We start from the raw sequence: 22,778 nt of genomic DNA, 5'->3' as shown, positions 1-22,778 counted from the left end.
ACTACTTTTTTGAAGCGAACCAATTTTTCGGTTTAGGGAAATCCTTAAACTAAAACTGAACCGGTTTTAGAGAAAAATCAGTTTTAAATCGAACCGATTTTTCGGTTATCCGATTTTGAACTGGTTTTCGCCTGAAATCTTAGCAACAAATCTCCAAGTCCCTTCGCAGACAAATTTTTCAATTTTCATGGAGAAAATTTATTCAAATAAGTGATGAGATACAAAGAGGTCAATAAAATTTATTCAAATAAGTGATTCTTGAATTAGCAAGAAACAACTACAGAACAAAAGAAACAAATTCTTCACTTAGTGAGAAAAAAATAAAGAACGAAAGATGAAAAACAAGAAGAAGATGCTGGAGCAAATCAACAAAAACAATAGGCTCATTACAGGAAGAAGATAATGTCCAATAACTAGGTGTTCTCATTCCTATGATGCTAAGAAAAGATACAATGTATTTCGATTCACTGAAATTAATCCCAGCAACAGAAAAGTCGGCACTCGACAGCAGCTTGAGGAAGGATTGAAGGAAGTTAGGGTTTAGTTTACAAATAAACAAGTAGAGGTTGAGAATTGAGATTGAGAATGAGAGAGAGTTAAGAATTTGGGGATTTTAATTTTTTGCAATTTTTGGGATTTTGCCTCTTTTAGGCTTTTGGCCTTTTGGGTTTGTTAATTTTTATTGCAAAACTGATTTTGGTTAATTAGTTTCCAAAATCCTTTGAACCGGTAACCAAATCAAACAACCGATTAAAAGGAATTCTTAAATCGAAATTGAATCGATTTCACAAAAAAAAAAAATAGGTACCTTAATCAGTTATAATAGACATTAGTTGGTTTGGTTAAGGTTTCAACAAACTTTGAATCGAACCAAAATCAATTTGGTCTCTATATTGTAAAATTGAATAAACCCGATTGGGGAAGTAAAATCGAATTAAAACCCCATATCCGAACCGATTAATTCGGATTTTCTACACTAAACCGATGGATTTTAATGCAGGCTTGAGAACCTCGGTTCGGATAATCGGATTTTGTGCTTCACTCTTGAAGATTAACAATATTATAGAAGTAACATCGCATAATCATGTTAGTATGATAATGTTATCCTGATTTTAACCCGCTGGACCATATCTGATCTAACTGTTAGGTGGGGGAAGCCATGCGATGATGGCGGCAAAAGACGACAAGCCGTCCAAAGATTTTGATCAACTCAAATATAAGAGTAAACCATATGTTCCCACCCAAGGCTCAGCAAAATGACAAGTTCTAAATTCTAAATTCTAAATTTTCACCTTTAAATCAATACCGTTACAAACTTTTAAGTTATAACTTAGGTGCAGAGGGAGTCATTACTATACTATCCTTACAAATAAATTAACAAATTACCTTTTAACCTTCAAATTGGTAGTTAGCAGACTTAGAAAAAATAATTCTTACTTTCAAATTTATTTCAATAACACACTCTTCTTCAACATTCACATCATCTCTATCTCCAACCACCCAGTCATTGCCACTGTCACCACCACCACCATCTAGCCATTGCCGCCACCCAGCCAGTATCACCATCCAGCCAAATTAATAAAATCTTCCAATAAAATAATGACATTTGAATAGTTATAAAGATCTGAAAATTATTTAGAACCTGCTTATTTTCCTCTTGTATTATTAAATAAAGCATTAAAATGACCAATGGGTTAGGAGTAACATGGAATAAGTGAAGTGCAGAGCTCTCAACCCATTAGATTGGATAACTTTGTGAAGTAATATTCAATCTTAGAATACGACCTGCACTAATATTTATTGCAAACCTTTTTGCTTCAACTAACTAAAAAGAATTTGGCACCAAACAGCCGTGAGCCTTTTTGGTTTTCCTTTATCTTCTTCCTCAAGCTGTTTTTGTTGTTTTGGTTTGGTTTTATTTGAACCCCTTCGCCTTTTGGATGTTGCTTTGGGCCACCGAAAGATAAGTAATCTGGAAACGTTAAATCATGCGAGCAATAACATTATAAGCACGCAACAGTCAAAGGATAACTAAGAATTTGGAATGACGACCCAAATTTTGTGTCGATTTGGTGTAGCTCGCGGCCTTTTATCCATTGATTGTAGCTCCTTGCTGGTTGTTGTTGATATTTGATTGCTATTGTGTATAATTATCTGGTTGCCGGCGACTTCCAAGCAGTTCCAACCTTCCCACAACTAACCTGTCCACCACTTGCTTGACAAAATTCCTCACCCAAAGCCACCACCCAGCCACTTTACCCTGTGAAATGTGAAGGGTTATTTAAAATTTTTATTTTTATTTTAGATTTAATACAATACAAATTATTACTTTACCCACCGTTAAACGAAACATAAAACCTTAATTTAAGGGTGATAATTTATAATTTATAATTTATAAACCAGCGGTGGGACTTATCAGTTCGCAAAACCTTGGGTGGGAACATGTTGTTTACTCCGAATATAATTATCAGCAAAATGTAGATCAGAAAAGTTAAAAAACTTTTTTAATGTTGAGATGAAGAGGAACGTTACGGTTACAGAGTTACAGTTACATAATAAAAAGAAGAAATGAAAAAGGGATGGGACCCACACTCTGCAAAGTGAATAAGTGATGTGTGCAGTTTTTCCAAATACCCTTTTGCATGGAAGTTGCCATTAGTTCTTCAGATTCGTCTCTTCTCTCTTCTCTTCTTATCTTTTTATTTATTCAAAGATTCTCTCTGAAATTCAAGCTGATTGATTGATTTCTCCATCTCTTTTCCCAGGTGATTTTATAATCTCTTTTTACTTATGGTAATTGGGTTTGATTCAAATTTTTAGTTTTGTTTCTGATTGATCAGTAAGACGGGGTTTTAGAATTTTGTTTGAATTGTTTGTGAATCTTGTTTGATATCTTCATTTTTCATCTCCAGCTATCTTCTGGACTTCAAATTTGATGCAACTTTACCTCGCTGAACTGGGTTTTCTTCCTTTTCAGGTGGGTCTTTTTCTTTTACTTATTTAACTACAAGAAACAATAGAATTCTGTTGTATGGATTTGATTTTGACATTCATTACTTGTTTTCATGGCTTTTGCTGATGAAATTATACTGTTATTGGTTTGCTTTGGGTGCACTTGAAATTATCCCTAGAGATTCTGTTCTTTTTTTCCCTCTTCTTTTATTGTTGGTTTCTTTAGCTTACTCTTCAATGAAAAATTAAAGATCTGTGGACATTATTTAATCATTCTTGCTCTTTGGCTTATCATCAAACAGCATCTAGTTTTGTGATTAAAGTGTTACTTTTATGAGTTTTGAGCCATATAAGTTTTAATCAGTTCTAAAATTCAGTGTGTTGGATACTTCAGGGCATGGGACTAAAGTCTCTGCTAACTTCAACAACTATTCAAGAAACAGTAGTGGCTGCATACGCCATGATTTGCTTAATGCTTAGTGCCTATAATATGCCCAACAAATTGATGGTGCTAAACAAATTTCTAATGGAGCTTTAACAACTTGCGAGCTGGACAACATTTTTAAAATCCATGGTTCTTATAGAAACGTAGTAACACATGATCATAGATACACTGTTATGGCCTTTTATACCACGAATGCATGAAACACATGTATACTTGTGTCCTCGAGCCTAGATTTTGAGAGTTTCCTTGTTTATGTCTTGTCTTCAAACTTGATTTTTGTTCCCTGTCTGACTGATCTCATTGTTTAGTTGTGCGATTGGTTGATTACATTGAACTACAAATAGATGTCTTCTTTACGCTGCCTTATTCTGCCTGATTAATTAATGAAATTGTCTGGTTGGTTGTAGAGATGTTGAGTCCATCACTTTGCCATATTTGATGTGGAAACAAGGAGGATGTGATATATATATGAAGTAAAACTTCAATTTTTTATTTATATGAACACTTTATAATTATCATTTTTGTATTTCTTGTTAATAAGTGGATGATTTGGCTTTGGCGATGTTTTTGGTTTTTCTCAAAATGAATTGTTTCCTGTACATGATAATTCCATTTTGCAAACAGTACTGAGATTCTCAGAAGTTAGTGTTTAGTTATCTATTTTGTTTGACATTTATTAATTTACAGGGAAAGGTTAATTCCTGTTTGGTTATAAAGAGTGATACCCAACATATAAAGCTGAGAAAATGGGGGCTTCCAGCTCTAGGATAGAAGAAGATAAGGTCCTGCAGCTATGTCGTGAAAGGAAGAAGTTTGTTAGACAAGCACTTGATGGCAGGTGCTCACTGGCAGGTGCGCATATTGCATATGTCCAGTCACTGAGAAATACGGGAACTGCTCTGAGGAAGTTTGTTGAACCTGAAGGTCCAATTGAATCTTCTTTGTACACTTCTACTAATGCAACTCCTGAGCCACTTGCTTTTACTGAAAAGTCTCTTTCCCAGTTCTCATTTTCCTCTCCAACCTTTTCACAACGGGTAGATGCAACTGAAAACCTTTGTCCATCTCCTTCTCCTCCTCCCTCAAGTCAATTTCAGGCAAGTCACATGAAATTTAGGGGTATATCATCCAAAAAGGTTGAAGAAAAACCTCCTTCACCTGTTATTGGAACACTAACATCATCAAGCACCCCACAAAATAGCAAACCTCATTACACTGAAAAACAAGAGTCTTCACTATTTGAAGAATCTGCTATCCCATCAGTAACTCCACCATGGGATTACTTTGGTCCTCTCCATCCGATTGACCATCAATTTTCTTTTAAAGAAGGGAAGGGGATGAACCAAGGGTTTGAGAATGTTGATGATTTAAGAAAGCCTAGGGAAGAGGAGGGAATTCCTGAGCTGGAAGATGAAGAAGGGAATGCTTCTTTCCGTGGAAGGGAAGAGTCCCTAGATTCAGAGGATGAATTTGATGAGCCTTCTGCAGATACTCTAGTTAGACGTTTTGAAAATTTTAACCGGCTACATGATCATAATGCACCTAGTGCTTCACCTACTATGCCTTCTGCTGGTAGTGTAGCTTCAGAAAGTGAATTCATGAATGGGGAAAAAAGCAACTCTCCTGATTTATCACCAGTGAGAGCCACTTCCTCGAGAGCTTCCCTTCCATCTAATATAAAGAAAACACCAGTGAAGGAAGATTGTATTGAAAATAAGGTCACCCCTAAGGACTTCCTTTCGAGCATGAAAGATATTGAACATCTCTTTATTAAAGCTTCTGAGTCTGGGAAGGAAGTTCCGAGGATGCTTGAAGCAAATAAGTTGCATTTCCGTCCAATATTACCAGCAAAAGAAAGTATGCTCTTTCTCTTTGAATTACTGTCAGGGAATATTTTATTTTAATTTCTTTTTTGATTCCATTTTATGTATTAGCCACAATGGTTTAAAGAATCTAGAGCAAGAACATTCTCTGTTTTTTTATTCCCCTACATTTCATCATTCTTGTTTCAATTTTAGACCTACTTGGAGGAGTTCATTAACTTGGATGTTTGAAATGTTAGCATGTACAGTATTGACTGAAATGTTGCTATTTTTTTGGAGGATCGATAAGAAACTGATGTTCTTTTTCTAATTTTTGGGAGACCATAGGAAATTATTGATTAAGATGTTTCTCCTTTGACCAGAGTTGGTATATTTTTATAATAAACTGTAAATTCGCTGTGGCAGGTGGATCAATGGCATCCACATTCTTCAAAACTTGTTTCTCCTGTGGGGAAGAACTTAGCGAAGTTCAAGAAGGTAGGTCTCCTTATCTCTGCTCTTGCAAATGACATATTAGAATTATAAAGAAAGGAAACGAAAATTATTCTTCCAAGGCACAAAGTAAGATGGATAAGTTTGGACTTGAACTAATGTTTAGGAATATTTATCACGTAAAACAACGATTTAATTAGATTAAAGTTTGACAGTTTGAGTTCTTAGGTTGTGTATATCTGGCTTATGTTCATAGTTATTGACAACAGTCTTCATAGACTTGGACATGATTGAATTTAATATCTTTGAATGTCAGGATAAAGATGAAATTCTATAAGTTTAATAACATAATTTACAAGAAATGTCTTCTTAGTTTATTTTCTTTATCTGTAGAAGATGCTACATTTGTTGACAATCAATTTGGTATAAACTAAAGATCATGCTCAATCGTTTCAAAAATTCTTCATTTAAGTGAATGCCTTCCTTTTTTGTATTGTTTCTAAATCATTTTAAGAAAAGGCAGTGGCTTTTTTTCCGTTTTTGTTTTTTATACTTTAAGAGTGCTTTAGTTTACTTTTCTATATTGATTTGCCTGGCCTAAAAAGTGAATAAAAATTATGTGAAAGCAAGATAGTGTTTTAGTTGGTTAGCATTTGATCATTCTAGAAAATTCAACATAAGGGAAATCTTGTAGAAGTTGGGTTTCACAAATCACATAGAAAATCCTGGTTTATAATGTAAGGAAAAGGCATCAAATGAACAAAAGTAGAAAGTTGTTAGAGACGTATACTCTTAAAGCAAAACTATTGAAGCTTGATGTCAACTTTAAGTTTGGTATAATAACTTAAGAGATTGTCCTTGGGATTATTTTGCACACTGGTTTTGTGCTTCACTTGAACTGTAGTTCTCACACACTTCTCCTAGCTTGTTTAGAACAACCTGATTGGGACCTCATTGAGTCCCTTTTCAACCGTAGAACACTAAAATATGCACCTATCTTTTGCTTTTCAATCAACCATAGTGCTCCATTCATTCACTTAGCCTAAGAACTACCACCTCGCTCACTTGTACAACAACTCCAGCCTGACTCTTTTTTGGCTCGCTTAGGCCTGGCTTGAAATGGCAAACTCACTTTGCCTTTGTAGCAAAGAGAAATAGTTTACTAGCTTGCTTGCTTGAATTTCAATTTTCTCATTTTCGTACTGGCTGAATACCCAAAACCAGAGAAAACATTTCTGCGGAAGCATTGCATGTCTATCATGTGATAGCCCCAAAAGTTTAAGCTCATTGGGGACTAATGATAGTACTTAAGTTTTAAGTAACATTCTGCCTCGCATTATGTGCATTTAATTGATGGGCTTGTCATGAAAAAAAAAAATGATTGTGGAGAAAAATAAAATTGCAAACGCTCAAACACAAATGCAAACATGTAACAGATTGAGAACATGCCCTCTTGGATCAATTGGATTTGATACTATGTTAAATGACTACTAAACTCAAAATTTTTAAGCTTAGAGGTTAGGATCCAAAAAATCATGCATCTTTCTTGTTCTTGATTTTTCTACCTTAATTACTAATCATCTCTTTTAACTGCTTTCTTAGAGCCTGCTCAAAATTCTGTAAAGTACTTAACTTGGCATAGGACCGAATCATCTCGATCATCTTCATCCAGGACTCCTCTTGGTTTGAATTCAAAAGACGAGGTTGAGGACCTTACCAGTAATGTTTTTGATAGTATTCACATGATCTCGAGCAGTCATGCGTCAACCTTGGATAGACTATATGCATGGGAGAGGAAGCTTTATGATGAAGTAAAGGTATTATCAGTTTCTCTAAATAGTTTTAGTTTTTGATTCTGGAACTTCCTAGTTCAAGCAACTCGGTTCTAAGTTGTATATTATATAAGAACCATATAAAATTATTTGGAATTGTGAGAAAAAAATAGAGGTATTTTGTTAATCGAATTCAGAATAGTTCAAAAAGTTTAGTTAAATATTGTAGAAAAGTTATTAATTTTTTGACTGAATTGTTTCTAAATTACAACTTAAATAACAAACTTACTTTGACATTCTTTGAACAATACAAGCTTTTAAAATCTAAAATTGAATTTCTTTTTTAACAAACAATATAGTCCTGCTATTTTATGCTGTCCTTTCCCAAGCACAAAGAATATATCGGTTATCAAATTCTCAGCAGATGACATAATTGAATGTTGTCCTTGTAAATATATTAACTTTCTAAATGCTCTAAAATCCAGGCTAGTGAGATGGTCAGAAGAGTTTATGACTCAAAGTGTAAAATATTAAGACAACTGGAATCAAAAGGAGAAAGTCCCACCAGAATTGATAAAACACGCGCTGTTGTTAAAGATCTACACTCAAGAATCAGAGTTGCAATTCACAGAATTGAGTCGATATCAAAGAGGATTGAAGAACTACGGGACACAGAACTCCAACCGCAACTGGAGGAGCTGATTGAAGGGTACGTGTTTGATATAATTATTTTCTTAATTACCCTTTAAATATTATGTCACATAGCTTCAATTAGGAGCTATATATCATGGATACTACAAGATGTGTATGCCTCTTGTTGGACTGATTAGTCTCAAGAAACATGGTATGTTTGTAAGTCCTTAAACTTGTTATATAATGGCTTGAATTTCTTCCTTTTAAATGAGTTAGATGGCACTGGTTGTCACAGACTGAAATTTTGCTTCTCTATTTCTCACAGGTTATTGGTCATATTTTGAAAGTCATGATGTTTTTGCTTATATGTTTCTCACAGATTTTTGGTTATACTTTAAAAGTCCTGATGTCATTCTTTAAAATTTTTCTTATTTGAATGCTATTTTGGGTGGCTTTCCAAGTAGTAAAAGTATGTTCTCCTGAACTAATAAAACTGCAAAGAAGGCAGTACCCCTTATTAGCCATATGAAAATAGTTTGACACTGACTACATATTTAAAAAAATTATATATATGGCTACACAGAAGATATATGCATGGTAACTTCTTTTTGTCAAAGTGTATATATGATACTAAAACTTTTTGATGTGTCACAAAACTTCCTTTAATAATTTGTGGTGTAGGACAACTAGAGGGAAACCTAGAGATTTTAGGGTGGCATTGTAATCTCTAAGAATAATTGTTCTTTCTTTCCTGTTTTATATATATATATATTTTTTTTTTTTTTTTCCTAGTTTATTTAAGATCTCCTTACCTTATAGATGGTTGCTAGATTTCTAGGATATTTGATTTAATGATTGTATATTCCTAAAATAATTATCTACCATGTAAGACTAAGGCTTGGTCCTATAAATAGAGGTTTACTTCATTGTAATAGGGCAGCTGATGATGAAATAAGATTTTCTTCTCTATCTTTCTCTTAAGTTTTCTCCCCTTTATTCTAAATTTTCCCACCTTTCTATTCTTCTAATCCTTCTCCCCTTTCTTCCTTTCTCACCCTATCCTGATCCTATCATTTATTTGACCCCATCAGATAGGGTGGCCACTTGGCTATAGGGTGACCACTTGGTTTTAAAATAAGGTAGAGACCTTTTCTACAGTCTACAGAGGAGGGTCTTGATAAATTTCATGAAACTCTGGGTGGTCTGTAATGATTTTCAAAACTTGAAGGACCTGTAGAGGCCAAACTTCAGGAGCTCAATGAAATATTCCTTTGTCTTCATTGAGCTTGATTTGTCTTAATCATAAGGAATATGTCCCACTAGCCAACACTTTTGTTGAATCTTTATTCTAGTTTCATTGTGCCATGGAAATGATTTTTATAAAACTTATCAATTTGGACCTCAGAATATTATCCTTAACTAGCAGTCGAAATGACAACTAGAGAAACGGAAATTCTAATTTTTGGTTTATCTTATCAACAGTTGAATGAGATAGATGTCTGACGTGAGTTATAGTTGGGTTTGATTCCTATGAATAGACGTATCTAGTGGATTACTGAGTCTGAAAGTATAACTTGCCCTGTTTCTTTCAGTTTCCAAATAGAATTATCTTGTGGCATTTGTTATTTTTATTTTCTTGTGTCTGGATATAAGTATCAAGTGTGTTATTCTAAAAGAGAAGTGTTTGAAAATTAGCATTTTGACATATTAGTTTTACATAATAATAATCATTCTAGTCATGGTAATAACGTTTGAAAAATATAAACTATAATTATAGTTATGGTGTTGGATGGCTGTGGCGGTGGTGGTGTTGTTTATGATGTTGGTGGTGAAGATTATGGGCTAATTTTGAGATAAAGTTTAATAAAATATCAAGGGTGGGAATGTGTTGGAAATAGCTAGTCTTGCATTAAAGTGTATATTAACTAAGAAATTTTCTATTTAAATAAAGGTTTTAAAAGTACTTCATTTTTGTTTTTATTCAACTACAAATGTCTTAGAAAAAAATGTTTTAAAGTAAAAAAAGAAAAATTAATCTAAAATATCGTAATGATCAGTTTTAAGTTAAATACAGACTGCAGACACAAGGAACATCATGCAGGATTTATTTATTTTTCCCTTATTATAATATTTATTTGTGCACATGACTTGAAAATTTCATCTTTTTCTGCTTTTTACATTGATTCCAGGTTAAGTCGGATGTGGGAAGTAATGTATGAATGTCACAAGCTTCAGTTTCATATTATCTCAGTAGCTTTCAACAATGGCAACAGCAAAATCTCCATACAGTCAGATTCACATCGGCAGATCACCATTCATTTAGAAAGTGAACTAAGCTCTTTGTCTTCGAGTTTTACAAAATGGATTGAAGCTCAGAGTTCTTATCTTAAGGCCATAAAGTCTTGGCTTTACAAATGTGTCTATCTTCGTCAGAAGTATTCTAGGAGAAAAAGGCCGTTACCAGCCCCCCCTTTGCGAAACTATGGCCCTCCAATATATGCCACTTGTGATGTCTGGTTGGAAAAGCTGGATGAATTGCATCGCGAGCATGTCACTAATTCTATCAAGAATTTAGCAGCAGAAACAATTCGCTTCCTGCCACACCAAGACAAGAATCAAGGGAAGAGTGCCACCCATCTTTCAACATCCTGGAATGCTGATAATGGCAGTGATCCGGCAATTAATATAATGACAGATGAAGCTTCAGAGGAATGGATTTCAGGTTTCGACCGTTTTCGATCAAGCCTGGTGAGATTTATTGGTCAGTTGAACAACTTTGCTAAGGATTCAGTTGATAAGTATGTAGAACTTTTGCAAGCCATCAAAGATGCTAAGAATAATTACGCTGAGATGATTAACCGAGACGCTAAGAGTAATGCTGATCAGGTACGTAGTAGTAATGGTCAGTTGCCGTCACAATCTTGAACTTTTAACTCTTAAATGAAGTTGAAAATGGAGAGAAGGAAGAAGTTTCATTGCTATAGCCGAAAAACAGAAGCATTTTGAGGTCCCAGCTGAATGGCAATAATTTTAGTTTTTAATTTTATCTTCTGGGAGAAAAGAATAAAGGGATCTTTGTTAAATGGAAGGATAAAATACAGGAATGTGAAAAGTATGAGGTGATGTGTAAAAATTTAGCATAGAAAGTAGCATAAATCTCCAATGCTAATATCAAGTTTCATAATGTTGTTGTATAGACATGCAGTGCTTTTTGTCAAATAATTATCTTGTTTTTATAGTTACTAAATCATTTATTATGATAATTTGTTTTAGGGGCCAAATCTTTGTAATTAATCTTATTGAAGGATTAAAATGCTAAGAGATAAAATAACCCTCTAATGAATCTAAATCTATAATCTAGGGTGGGTTTGGTTTGAAATCAGATTCTTCATTTCTTTTGGTTTCGAAATGAACAATTGCAAAATCCCTAATACAAATAAAGATGAAATAGAACAGTATCAGAGTTGTGGTTGTTCTACAATGCATTAAAAAACCTCTTTTAAGTTAAAAAAGGGGGATGAAAATAAGTTGATAATATGAATATGTAAATGCATGTGTTTTGACCAAATAATAAAGAGCATTTTTCCAAGGAAGAAAAAGAAAATAAAACATTGAAATGTTCAACTGCCAGTTTCTGAAATCACCAACAAAATTCATCAACTACTCCAAATGGCAGACGTATAGCAAGAAATGAATATTCCATGTATGGTGAAGACTTTTTCAATATGCCTTGTGTTTTCTTTTCCCACACGAAGGATTCAATATTAATACAAGTTTCCTTGACTACTTGGCCAATCTCCATTTCTATTTCTATTATTATAAATTTATAATTCACCCTCCTCCTCGCACATTGATTTCAGCCGGCATGGGACTTAACCCTCTTTTGGTTTTGTTGTCTTAGCTGTCTTCTTCTGTACGTACAGGCTCATCTTTCTTCTCACTCGTCTCATTTCTCCAAATAAGAACACGGACTTGGCACATCAGTTTCCTCTTACGCGCTTTCTCTCTTTACTCTTTAAATCTTCCATAGTTCTTCCTTCAGAAACTTCAAGTCCTATGGCTGCCGAAAGAGTCCACCCTCACCACTCACCCTCCCATCATCCCCGTGAAGATCATGATCAAGATCAAGATCAAGATCAACTCTCCACTCCCAGACCTTCTCCTCCTTCTCCTGAAAAGCCTATTCCTCAACCTCCTGCCGGCACTTACGTCATTCAGATCCCCAAGGACCAAATCTACCGCCTCCCTCCTCCCGAAAACGCCGACCGTCTCAAACGCCTCTCCCGCCCTAAATCTTCTAGAACTTGTCGCTGCTGTCGCTTCTTCTGCTTCACTCTCCTCACCCTCATCCTCCTCCTCGCCATCGCATCCGGCATCTTCTACCTCGTCTTTCGTCCAGAGTCACCTCATTATTCCATCAACTCTATTTCTATCAAACCTCTCAATCTCTCTTCTTCATCTTCGCGTATCTCTCCTCAGTTCAACATCTCAGTCACCGCCAACAATCCCAATAACCACATCGGAATTTACTACGAGAAAGACAGCTCAGTCGAGGCTTATTACCAGGACGTCATCTTATGCGACGGCGTTTTGCCTTGGTTTTATCAGCCCAAAAACAATGTCACAGTGTTCAATGTGGATCTTAAAGGTTCGGCTATTCAGTTAACGAGTTCTGTTCACAAGCAGCTGGTGGCTGCTGAGAAGTCGGGAACGGTGGCGCTTAAGGTGAATTTGAGAGCTCCTGTGAAGATTAAGGTGGGGTCAGTGAAGACGTGGACGATCAAGGTGAAAATCAATTGTGATCTAACGGTGGATAAGTTAACGTCTCAGTCGAAGATTTTGTCAAAGGATTGTGATTATGGGGTGGAACTTTGGTAGGGTATTATTATTTTAGAGGGGAGTGTTTGGTTGTAGGATTTACATTACACCCGTTTGTGTACTATGTAATTGGTTTTTATTTAGTTTTGTGGTGGTATGGTAATGGTATACATGTTCTTATTGAGATTATTGTTATACTCAGTACATAGTTATGTATTTTAGTTGATTAATTCTTTTTACTATTTATACTCCAATATAAAAGTCATGCGAGCCATCACTTGTTTTATTATAATATTTGTATTTGATAATTAATACATTAAAGGTCTCTTTTACAAGATTAAAAATATTATTTAGAGGTTAGAAAAACGTAAAACAACTTTATAGTACTATTCTTCTGGTTTGTAGTAAGTATTGACAATAAACATGAATGTGTATATATATTTCTTGAAAATAACAACTTGAATGTAACATATTAAGTACCCAACCCATTTAAATTCATTAATCTAATAATAAATATCATCAATGGGCAATAGCACAATTAAACTGAGTCAACAAATTCCTCTCTATTGGACAAATCAATTGTATCTTAATAATATTGTTTTGAACCTTCTACTTTATCAACCTTATAGTAACATAATAATAAGTAAAACTTAGGCTTAATTATATACCTAGAGATATCTTTTTTAAATTGTATCTTAAGAGCATAACAATATTTATATTTCTCCTTATGACACTATAGGTTACTAGATTTAGTATTATATAAAGTTAAGATTTCTTAGATATTTTTAAGTTTAACCATCTTTTTTGCTAAATCAAATATTTCATATATGTATATAAATAAAAAACACAAACTGAATTTAAGAGTAAAATTAAATTCCAAGATTAACCCTAATTCTACACTAAACATGTACAAGGAACTTTACTTCCTTCTCCATTTTTTATTTTATTTGGTGGGAGTACAAATCTCTACTGTGCTTCTTAGTCTTCTAAAGATATTGATATTATTCACTAGGAAATGCTGTTTGAAACTTACAATTTCAGATTATAATCATACAATCAAAATTATCTAAGGAATAAACCAATAAATGGAATATGGGATGAAGCAGTTAAGAGTTTTTATTTACCTTGGCTGGCCTCTTCTAACACAATCGTCGAGAGATCTTCAAAAACCGACTTCATATCAGGTCTCTCGGACGCTGGTAGTATACATCTGAGAGCCACTTGAAGCATTTCATCTAGAACTCTAGGTGGGTGCTCCACATCATGCCTGTCCATAATCACATTGTCAAAGCACTTGCCTGAGCGATTTTCGATAGCCAATAACCTAACCCAGTCTGTCAAATCAACTACTCTTGGATCCCCACAAACAATCTCCCCGGAACTCTTACCAGTGAGCAGCTCCAGCAAGATAACTCCAAATGCGTAGACATCACTCTTTAGTGATGGGAGTGGTTTACTTGAGCTAGCGAATTCAGGTGGCCTATAGCCAAGAGCACCTGCATTCAAAACTTGCTCAGCTGTGCCAGCTGATGTCAATATCCGGTGAAGACTATAATCGGTGAGGAGTGCATTCATATTAGGAGTTTCTAACAAGATGTTAGAGGATTTGAGGTTCCCATGGGGTATTGCTCTCTCATTGTGTAGGTAGTTAAGACATCGTGCCACATCTACAGCAACTCGGAGCCGTAAATCAATAGACAAGGGTGGGAGCTTTCTTGGATCTGTTTCTGCAAAAAACATCCATGTTATTAAAAACAAAAACAAAAACAAACAAAAAAGGAAAGGCTCTAGCAATGCGGCTGTGAAAAGTGAATGTTTTTGGAAACTTGTCTACTCTGTCTCTGTTGCATAATTGTATCAGAAATAGGTTCTCTAAACTAGTAGTTGACATGAGTTAATTAATGGATATGACTACATTTATCACACTGTGGCAGTAGTTCAACAATTGCAGAAATTAACCTTATACTCTTTTAAGTTTTAAAACCTAACTTACTGGGAGTGCAGAAATTTGTGCGTCTTGCAATGTGTTTAGTTGGTTTTATGTCAGTTTATCAGAAAAATCCCATATTTATAATTTAGATAAACTGACTAAAATTTAAGAAATAGTTCCCAACTTTGGCTCCATCAATTACGTCCCATTTAGGTGTTATAACAAACAAGACTAGGGATGTAATATCTCTTCAAACTATCAAACGAGCATCAGTGGGCAACAAAATATTAATACACAATCTCAAGGAACCACTATTTGACTTATCCCCAACTAGTCAGATAATCAACTTATCTGAAGAAATGGAAATAGTTCTTTTGTAGCAAATCCATCCATCTTGTTTAACTGACAATAAATTTGAATCGTACTGAAGATAAGACCTTATCAATTCGATTACATGACTGAATTCTAAGATAAAAACTCATAAAAGCTTGATTTCAAGGTGAATGTAGGATTTTTAGTTATTTATCTTCCATAAGCAGTATGATAAGACTTCAAAAGTTTGTACATTCATAATCACCCATTATTTGTAAAAATGATGGACACAGCGTATATCTAATAAAAAAGAAAAAAAAGTGGACCCTATGTACAATGGAGTTTGACATGATCTTATGAATTCAAGTCATACATATTTACTTCCTTTGAACACTAAATTTGCTAGAAAATAATGTTTCATAACACTAAAACTCACATAAACTCAGATTAATAAACCATAATTGACAATTTGTTCAACGCTTTCATCTTTTAGTGGGTCTAAATTAATTTAATTTTCAAATTGGATAGTGATGTCCCATGTAAACAAGTAACACACTCCTGAAGCGATATCTTTGCTGGTTTTTCATACTTTTGTACCACTTCCATAATATACTGATGCCCACACAACCATAATGGGAAAAATTTCATGAAAATGTTGCACTGAGTGATAAACACTAAAAAATGAATTGATGACAGACTGATGCAAATAAAATAAATAATCATGCAGATCAGAATGTAGGCGCTAAAGGATTAAAACAGATGCAGTTGCAAGCGAATGCAAGAACCTGATAGCATGACATGCAATCAGAAATAGCTGCTTGTGTTTTTGCTGATGACTCTTGTCTTCTAATTGTTGAAAATATATTACACATAGGATATAGACATTATTAATGGTCCAGAGTTATCAGATTGGAAAAACCACCAGCTAGGTAAATCATTTTCAAACATAGGTTTTGAATTAAGAAACATCCAGAAATTTCTTTGTTGCTTATAGAAAATGCAAACGACGGAAGGGACCTTACCTTTAAGATAGAGGGACAAAGATTGTGCATTAATATAATTGGATATGATTAGTTTCTCATGCTCCTTTGGACCCCAGTAGTAACCCCGAAGGGAAACTAAATTTGGATGTTTGATGTTCCCAAGTTTCTTTACTTCCCTTGCAAATTCTTTTCTCCCTTTTGCTATCCCTTCCCTAAACCATTTGACAGCCATTAAATTACCAGAGTCAAGTGTAGCTTTGTATAAAGTTCCATGACAGCTTCTTCCAATGACTTCTGCTGGAGCATGTGAAAGTTCTTCTGCAGTGAACACCAGGGAACCATCAAAAAGATGTAAATCCCCAGCTAATTTGTCAGGAGAACAGACCTTGAGCACTTCAGGATTCTTGGAGTCAATTTGGTGTTTAGAAGGTGATGGATTTGAAGACGACAATATGGACAAGGGGGAAGATAACCCTTCGTCTTTCTTTATTGATTCACGATAGCAAGTATCTTTAGGCTTTACAACTGATGAAGTGTCCCCAGAATCATATGCAGACACCATTCGGGATGATGGTAAAAGATCTTCATTGAAGCCAAATGAAGATAATGATGGGTCGACTTTTTTGTTAAGCACTGACGTATGAGAAAGAGAAGAACCCCCTTGAGGAACATCTTTCTTTTCCCCATCTCTATTCAAACTGATCATCCTATGTTTCAGCCAGGGGACGCAATATATCATAATGCATAAAATAGCAACTATAGTAAGACCACCAACTAAACCTGCAATCAGGGCAATTTTAGTAGCAGGTTTCATATGATTTCCATGCTCACTCATAGTCAGGTCTGGAGCACCTGGTGACAGTTGTGAATAAGGAAAACTCAGCAAGGAATTTCCAGGATGGAATGCTGAATCAGGAAACCGCCTTAAGTTATAAGGTACCACACCAGAGAGATTATTAAAAGAAACATTGAGTCCCTTTAGGACATCTGGAAGGCCATCAGGAATGCTACCCTCAAATTTGTTGTTGGAAAGATTTAGGTACAACAAGTTATGAAATTTACTGATCTCTGGGAGCAGCTGACCACTTAATGAGTTATAAGACAAATCAATAGACTGTAGGCTCAAACTTGGGGCAGAACTTACTGAAGGAGTAGTTTTGGTTTCTTGAAGAGGTAATGGCCCAGTAAAGTTGTTGCCTGACAGATTAATATCGGTCAGTGTTGTGGAGTTCAAGAAGCTTGGAAGGAGGAACCCATTAAGATGGTTGAGGCTAAGATCAATAACTTTTAGTTCTGGATATGTTCCCAGAACGGCCGGGAGAACACCCTCTAATGAGTTGTTGGATACCTTGAATGAAGTCAGCCTCAAGAACTGAGAAGTTTCATTTGGCAAAGTTCCAGACAATGAGTTAGAACTCAAATGAATAACTTCCACATAATTTCCCCAACTCTGCATTCTGGAAAAATTCCCAGAGAGTCTATTATTACTCAAATCTACAATGGCACAGTGTCCAACCTTAAGAGGTAAGGAGCCTGATAACTTATTTGATGATAAATTAACCTTCTTTAAGGTTGCAGACGTTATACTTCCAACTGGACCTGTCACACATGCAAAATATTAAAAACAATAACATTAACAAAATGGATGACGGAGGAGAAGATGGATTGTTTGTTATTCTCATAACTTTTACATTAAAAAGATCATAAAATGACATCTAAAACTAATTACTGCTGCAAACGAAAGGACGACTGTAATGAAGATGGGAAAAATAATTTATATATGATAATTAACCATTCTTAGAATGGCATATTTCAATGATCATTTCTCTTGATTTAGTTTCTTTTTTATTTTTTCTTGTAAAGCCCTTGATTTATTTTCAAATTTCCAATCACATATGTCTAGCAAAACAGACAGTTTAGAATATAACAAATATCCAGACCAAAACTAGACAGAGACAAGCAAATGCATGACCTCGGCTATTAAACCATGTTAATTTACTGCTTGAACTGAAAGCTTAAGCTATATGGTAAATGTTAGACACAAGTATTAAATTGTTTATCAAATAGAACCAATAAATTGATCTTGGTGACATTAGCATACAAAAAATATGACTTAGAGATTTTGATGGTAAAGGCAAAAGAGTAACAAGTTAGATTTTCCTTTTTGCTTTAGTATTAAACAAATTGGGATTGCTGTTTTCTATTTTTTAAAATTTATGCCAAAATGGTTGTGCTGCACAAAGCATTGTTTCAACTGTTATCTTTAATTGGTACTATTTTATGATCATTAATTATGCATTTTTATTTAGATTTTTGCTCATTAAAATTTACAATTCATCAGCTGTTTTTGAAAAAGTAAACACTACACATACAAAGTTTATATCCCAAATTACCTGGCATTCATTTAAATCGTCATACAATTTACCAGGTTACTCTATCATCTATGTAGATATCCTAAATGAGAGCTATATTACTCGGAAAATTAGAACTAGGATACAAACTTTGTATTCATAGTATTTCCCTAAAGCTTTTGAAATCTAACTAATGTATAACAAATTGTATCAAAACCCTATAATCTACATCAAGATCAATTAAATACAGACATTTATCAATCAGCCGAAAAACAAAAATCAGCATACTGTCTTCAAAATTGAGAGTCTCTTACTAGTACATTCCAGAATCAGAATTCTCTTTAAATTGACCACCATCGATCTTATCAACAACATAAATGCAAGTCTTTTCATTGTATCTCAGGAATGGACTTCATTTCTTTGTCCACAAACCATAACTATATTTATATCTTTGCCATTTTTGCTACAGTAATCACCAGATAAAAATCTAACATCATCGTCAGAACTGCAGATAATCTACAACCATCTTACGTCTTTTCATGACAAAAATGATTAGGTACCACTGGTTTATGGTAAATGCTTAGGGATGAGCATTTGTTAATTAGAGAAGGCACTTTAAAAGAGATGAGGTCTAAGAGTAAATTTTCAGATAAATTATGTTTCTGTCTCTATTAGCAGTTTAGAAGAGTAATTAATTAAGCATAGAAGTTTCTTCTTTTAATTAGATAATGAATTTTGGTTAAAATAAAAAGAAAGAAAATCGAAAATTCATGTTTATGACAAAAAAAATAAAATAAAAGAAACAATTTCAAAGGAAATAAAAATTAGTTAAGATTTCAGAGGATAATCTACAAAGCTTTGGCGATTTGAACGTGCACCATAAGTATGTTGCCCTCTCTGGGGAAAAATTCTGATTCCATCAACATTGCAATGCTCTTTAACAAGCACTGAAAATTATTGAAATGAAATACAGTGGTTTGGAGGAAAAAGCCTATTGAGTAACCATTATCGAATACTGAATTTCTGTTAGATTTCCAACTGGACCTAGGATACAGAAGGAGTAAGTGAATAATTCTAATGTTTCTGAAATCACAAGAAATTATGACTACCATGTCTTACTTTCTTCTTTCACCAGATTCCCTTTTCTTTTAAAGTAAAGGTCAGATGTTCATCAAAATTAGACCAAGCTCCTGATGCCACACTGTTTAGTCCTTCCCAACTTGGTATATTAAGGTTTTCATTAAATTTATGATTTTATTCCCGCATTCATTGGCTAGTTAAAGCAGAAAGTTTGTCATTATTTTGTAAGTGGTATAACACATGACACATTATATATATTTAATGAAATATCATCACAATGCTCTTTCCATATTCTTCAAGTCATTTCATTTTGTCTAACTCCTATCAAAACTGTGCCGCAAGTTATGTTGTGCAGCATGGTTTATTCCAAATCTCATGCCATTATGTTAGACATCAATAGCAAGAAATGCAGTTATACTAAAAGTCAATATTTGATTTCAACCTTACGAATTTTTTTTTTCCCATCTATGCATTGAACAAATATAGCTTCTATAAACTATATCTGATTTATCAAGCACTATGGTTAGCTATATCAACGATCTGGTACCACCCATAACAAATGGAACAAAGATGATACCTTTCTACAGGCTAAACAAAAAAAATGAAAACCTCATGTCAATCAAAACAAGCACCATAGAAGTACCTCTTGAACTACGACAACTAAACATATATTGATGCTTTAAGGAAGGAGATTGTTACATCAAATCCTATTTATATTGATAAACGAAGTCAAATGCATAGGAAATACAGAAATGAATGAATATTGACTTACTATGAGGCGCATTCTGCATATAACTATTTGCCAAGGTTACCAGAATTAGAAAGTAAACTAATTTCAAAAGATAATAGATATAATAACTGCTATAATCAGAACAAGAAGGCTGCCAGAATTCATTGTACCTTCAAGCTGATTAAGGCTGAGATCCAGTTCAGATAACATCATTGAGCTTTCTTGAAAAAGAGCTTCTGGTAGAGACCCTGACAACTGATTGCTTCCAAGCTGTAGAATCCGAAGAGAGACAACAAAGTTGAAGGAAGGTATATTACCCAATAACTGATTATTACTAGCATCAAACACCTCTAAACTGTCGAAATACGGCATTCCATCATGAGCAAAGAGCTCTCCAACTAAAGAATTGTAGCTGATATTTAAATACTGAATTGAAGAAATAAAACTAGAGTTTCCAAGCCCCAAGTCCAGTGAACCAGAGAATTTATTACTGCTGAGATCGAAATGTACCAGGCTAGCCAACTGGGATACAAAATGCATAATATCCCCATTAAATCCGTTACCCCGCAAATCTAAGTACTTCAACTTCTCAAGATTGTTGAAACCAGAAGGAACTGTACCTTGGAAACTGTTTGAAGAAAGATTCAGAAGCACTAAATTCTTCAATTTATCAATGTTAGAGGGTATAAACCCATGAAACATATTCCTGGAGAGATCCAAAAACTCAAGAGATTGAAGGGAGGCAATGTTTGTGATAGTCCCCATGAATTGATTGTTTGAAAGTGATAAATTGCGTACCATTTTAAGGCCTATAATATGAGTGAAACTAAAATTCCCAAGCAGACCCACATCATTGAGAATAATAGATGTTACATGCCCATCACTACAAGTAACCCCGAACCAATTCTTGGGACACCCATCAGATGCTAAAGAGTTAGAGTCCCATGAATCAAGAACTTGGGCTGATGGGTCCTTTTGAATGCTTTTCTTCAGCTCTAAAAGTGCTTCAAAATCTGATTTTGCTAATGCATTTACTACCAACAAAACAATGATCAAACTCAAACTCAGAGCAGTGATAATACCCATAATTTAAGAGACACAATGAAGATATGAAGAGACTAGCTAAAGTAATGACAAAAGTCTCATAAATGGGAACTGAATTAAGTCAACTAAACAAAAATCTAGAAGAAGAAGAAGAAACAATGCAGAAATAATTTGCAACATTTCAAGAAAAAGGTGGGTGGGTTAAAAAGAAGAAGAAGAAACCCAGAGAGTTGAGAAATCAAAGAAGGCAAGTCCACATAGCAAGTGAAAAAAGAGAGTGAGAGCGTTAGGTTAGGAGAAGGGTTGGGACAGAAATAAAATGTGGAATTAGGTTAGAAGATGAGTTGTTATTTTGACTTGCAACAGTTTCAAGTCCCAATCCCAATCCCAATCCCAATCCCAATGCATTCATTAATAGACCCTCTCTTCTTCACTGCTCGATAATTTTCCATACCAACATGTGATAGCCTTACAAAGACGATAATTTTTACATTTAATTGACCTTTCCTAGTCTACTGTTTTCTAACAATAATCAATCATTTATTAGAACAAATTCTGCCTTAATAGTCCTGGTAACTCCTTGAACCCCCTAAAGTCTTTTTTGGATACTTTTAACATAACAAGGTTAAAACATAAAGACACTTTAATTTTATAATTTTACACCCGTAAAACTAACATATATACAACTACCCCCAAAAAATTATCAGCTTAACTTAATTTCACCAAACACAATTACTAATTACCCTAATTATATTTTGAACCTGGCTATTCACTCCTCAAATTTATTAACAACTAAATGTTAAATAAAAAGGTAAAATAGCTAAATTTTTTTTTTTTTAAATTCTTAAGTAACACAAATGTACCCTAAAATCACAAATACCAATAAAAAAGGTTTAAAATGCTTTTAAAGCTTTTGAAAAATTAAGAATACTTAAAAAAAAAAAAAAAAAAAAAACCAAAAAAAAAAAACACCCAAAAAAAAAAAAAAAAAAAACCAAAAAATATTTGCCTAGTTCAATTAAATTTTTTTTTTTTCAGATTTGTATTATTTTTTTCAACTTTTTTAAAAGTAAGTTTTTCATTTTTGAGATAATTTTATTTTTAATTTTTTTCAAGTATTTCTTATTCTAAATTTTTTTCCATTTTCATTTTTTTATTAGTTTATTTTTATTTTTCTTATAAAAATCTGTAATATTTTAAAATTTTGAAGCCTAACATGGGATGTTTGGGGCTGCTAGAGATGAAGTGGAGTAAGGGGTGGATTGGAATTGGTGGGCATAGCAGGTGATGGCATTAATGGCATTTACCTTAATTTGGTTAAAACTAACAAGGCCAAACGGTTTGCGCATACCCAAGGTTTGTCGAAACGACAAGTTGGTACCCAAAAGGTTTTGAAACGACAAACAGGTACCTTCTGTCATGTGCTGTTAGTGATTTCTTTTTGTTAACAGTGAAAAGACTAAAATGCCCTTG

At 34.1% G+C, this 22,778-nt stretch overlaps 3 protein-coding genes across 5 annotated transcripts; 2 read left to right on the top strand and 1 right to left on the bottom strand.

The window, feature by feature from the left end:
- The first annotated feature begins 2,548 nt into the window (after window positions 1-2,548).
- On the top strand, window positions 2,549-11,299 carry LOC116144553 (nitrate regulatory gene2 protein). Its single transcript, XM_031429997.1, has 7 exons — window positions 2,549-2,765; window positions 2,913-2,977; window positions 4,085-5,254; window positions 5,626-5,697; window positions 7,255-7,469; window positions 7,910-8,133; window positions 10,247-11,299. The coding sequence occupies exons 3-7, from the start codon at window positions 4,144-4,146 to the stop codon at window positions 10,980-10,982; spliced, it is 2,358 nt and encodes a 785-aa protein (XP_031285857.1). The 5' UTR covers window positions 2,549-2,765; window positions 2,913-2,977; window positions 4,085-4,143; the 3' UTR covers window positions 10,983-11,299.
- Window positions 11,300-12,113: 814 nt separating this feature from the next.
- LOC116144546 (NDR1/HIN1-like protein 13) lies at window positions 12,114-13,105 on the top strand. The gene has a single exon (XM_031429991.1). It carries the CDS (start codon window positions 12,114-12,116, stop codon window positions 12,933-12,935), a length of 822 nt encoding a protein of 273 aa, XP_031285851.1. The 3' UTR covers window positions 12,936-13,105.
- A 781-nt stretch (window positions 13,106-13,886) lies between these two features.
- Window positions 13,887-21,652, bottom strand: LOC116144564 (probable inactive receptor kinase At5g10020). 3 transcript variants are annotated; one of them, XM_031430013.1, is made up of 4 exons: window positions 20,432-21,652; window positions 16,140-17,699; window positions 14,264-14,602; window positions 13,968-14,142 (listed from the first exon to the last, which is right to left on the bottom strand). In XM_031430013.1, exons 1-4 carry the CDS (start codon window positions 21,345-21,347, stop codon window positions 14,111-14,113), a joined length of 2,847 nt encoding a protein of 948 aa, XP_031285873.1. In that variant the 5' UTR covers window positions 21,348-21,652; the 3' UTR covers window positions 13,968-14,110. The 3 variants fall into 3 exon arrangements, with proteins under 3 accessions (XP_031285872.1, XP_031285871.1, XP_031285873.1); XM_031430012.1 differs by having other exon boundaries at window positions 13,887-14,596; XM_031430011.1 differs by having other exon boundaries at window positions 13,887-14,602; window positions 20,432-21,651.
- Between the last annotated feature and the right edge of the window lie 1,126 nt (window positions 21,653-22,778).

This window comes from Pistacia vera, unplaced genomic scaffold, assembly GCF_008641045.1.
Source record: "Pistacia vera cultivar Batoury unplaced genomic scaffold, PisVer_v2 Contig447, whole genome shotgun sequence".
NCBI lineage: Eukaryota > Viridiplantae > Streptophyta > Magnoliopsida > Sapindales > Anacardiaceae > Pistacia > Pistacia vera.
This window is presented reverse-complemented; position numbering and strand designations above follow the sequence as displayed.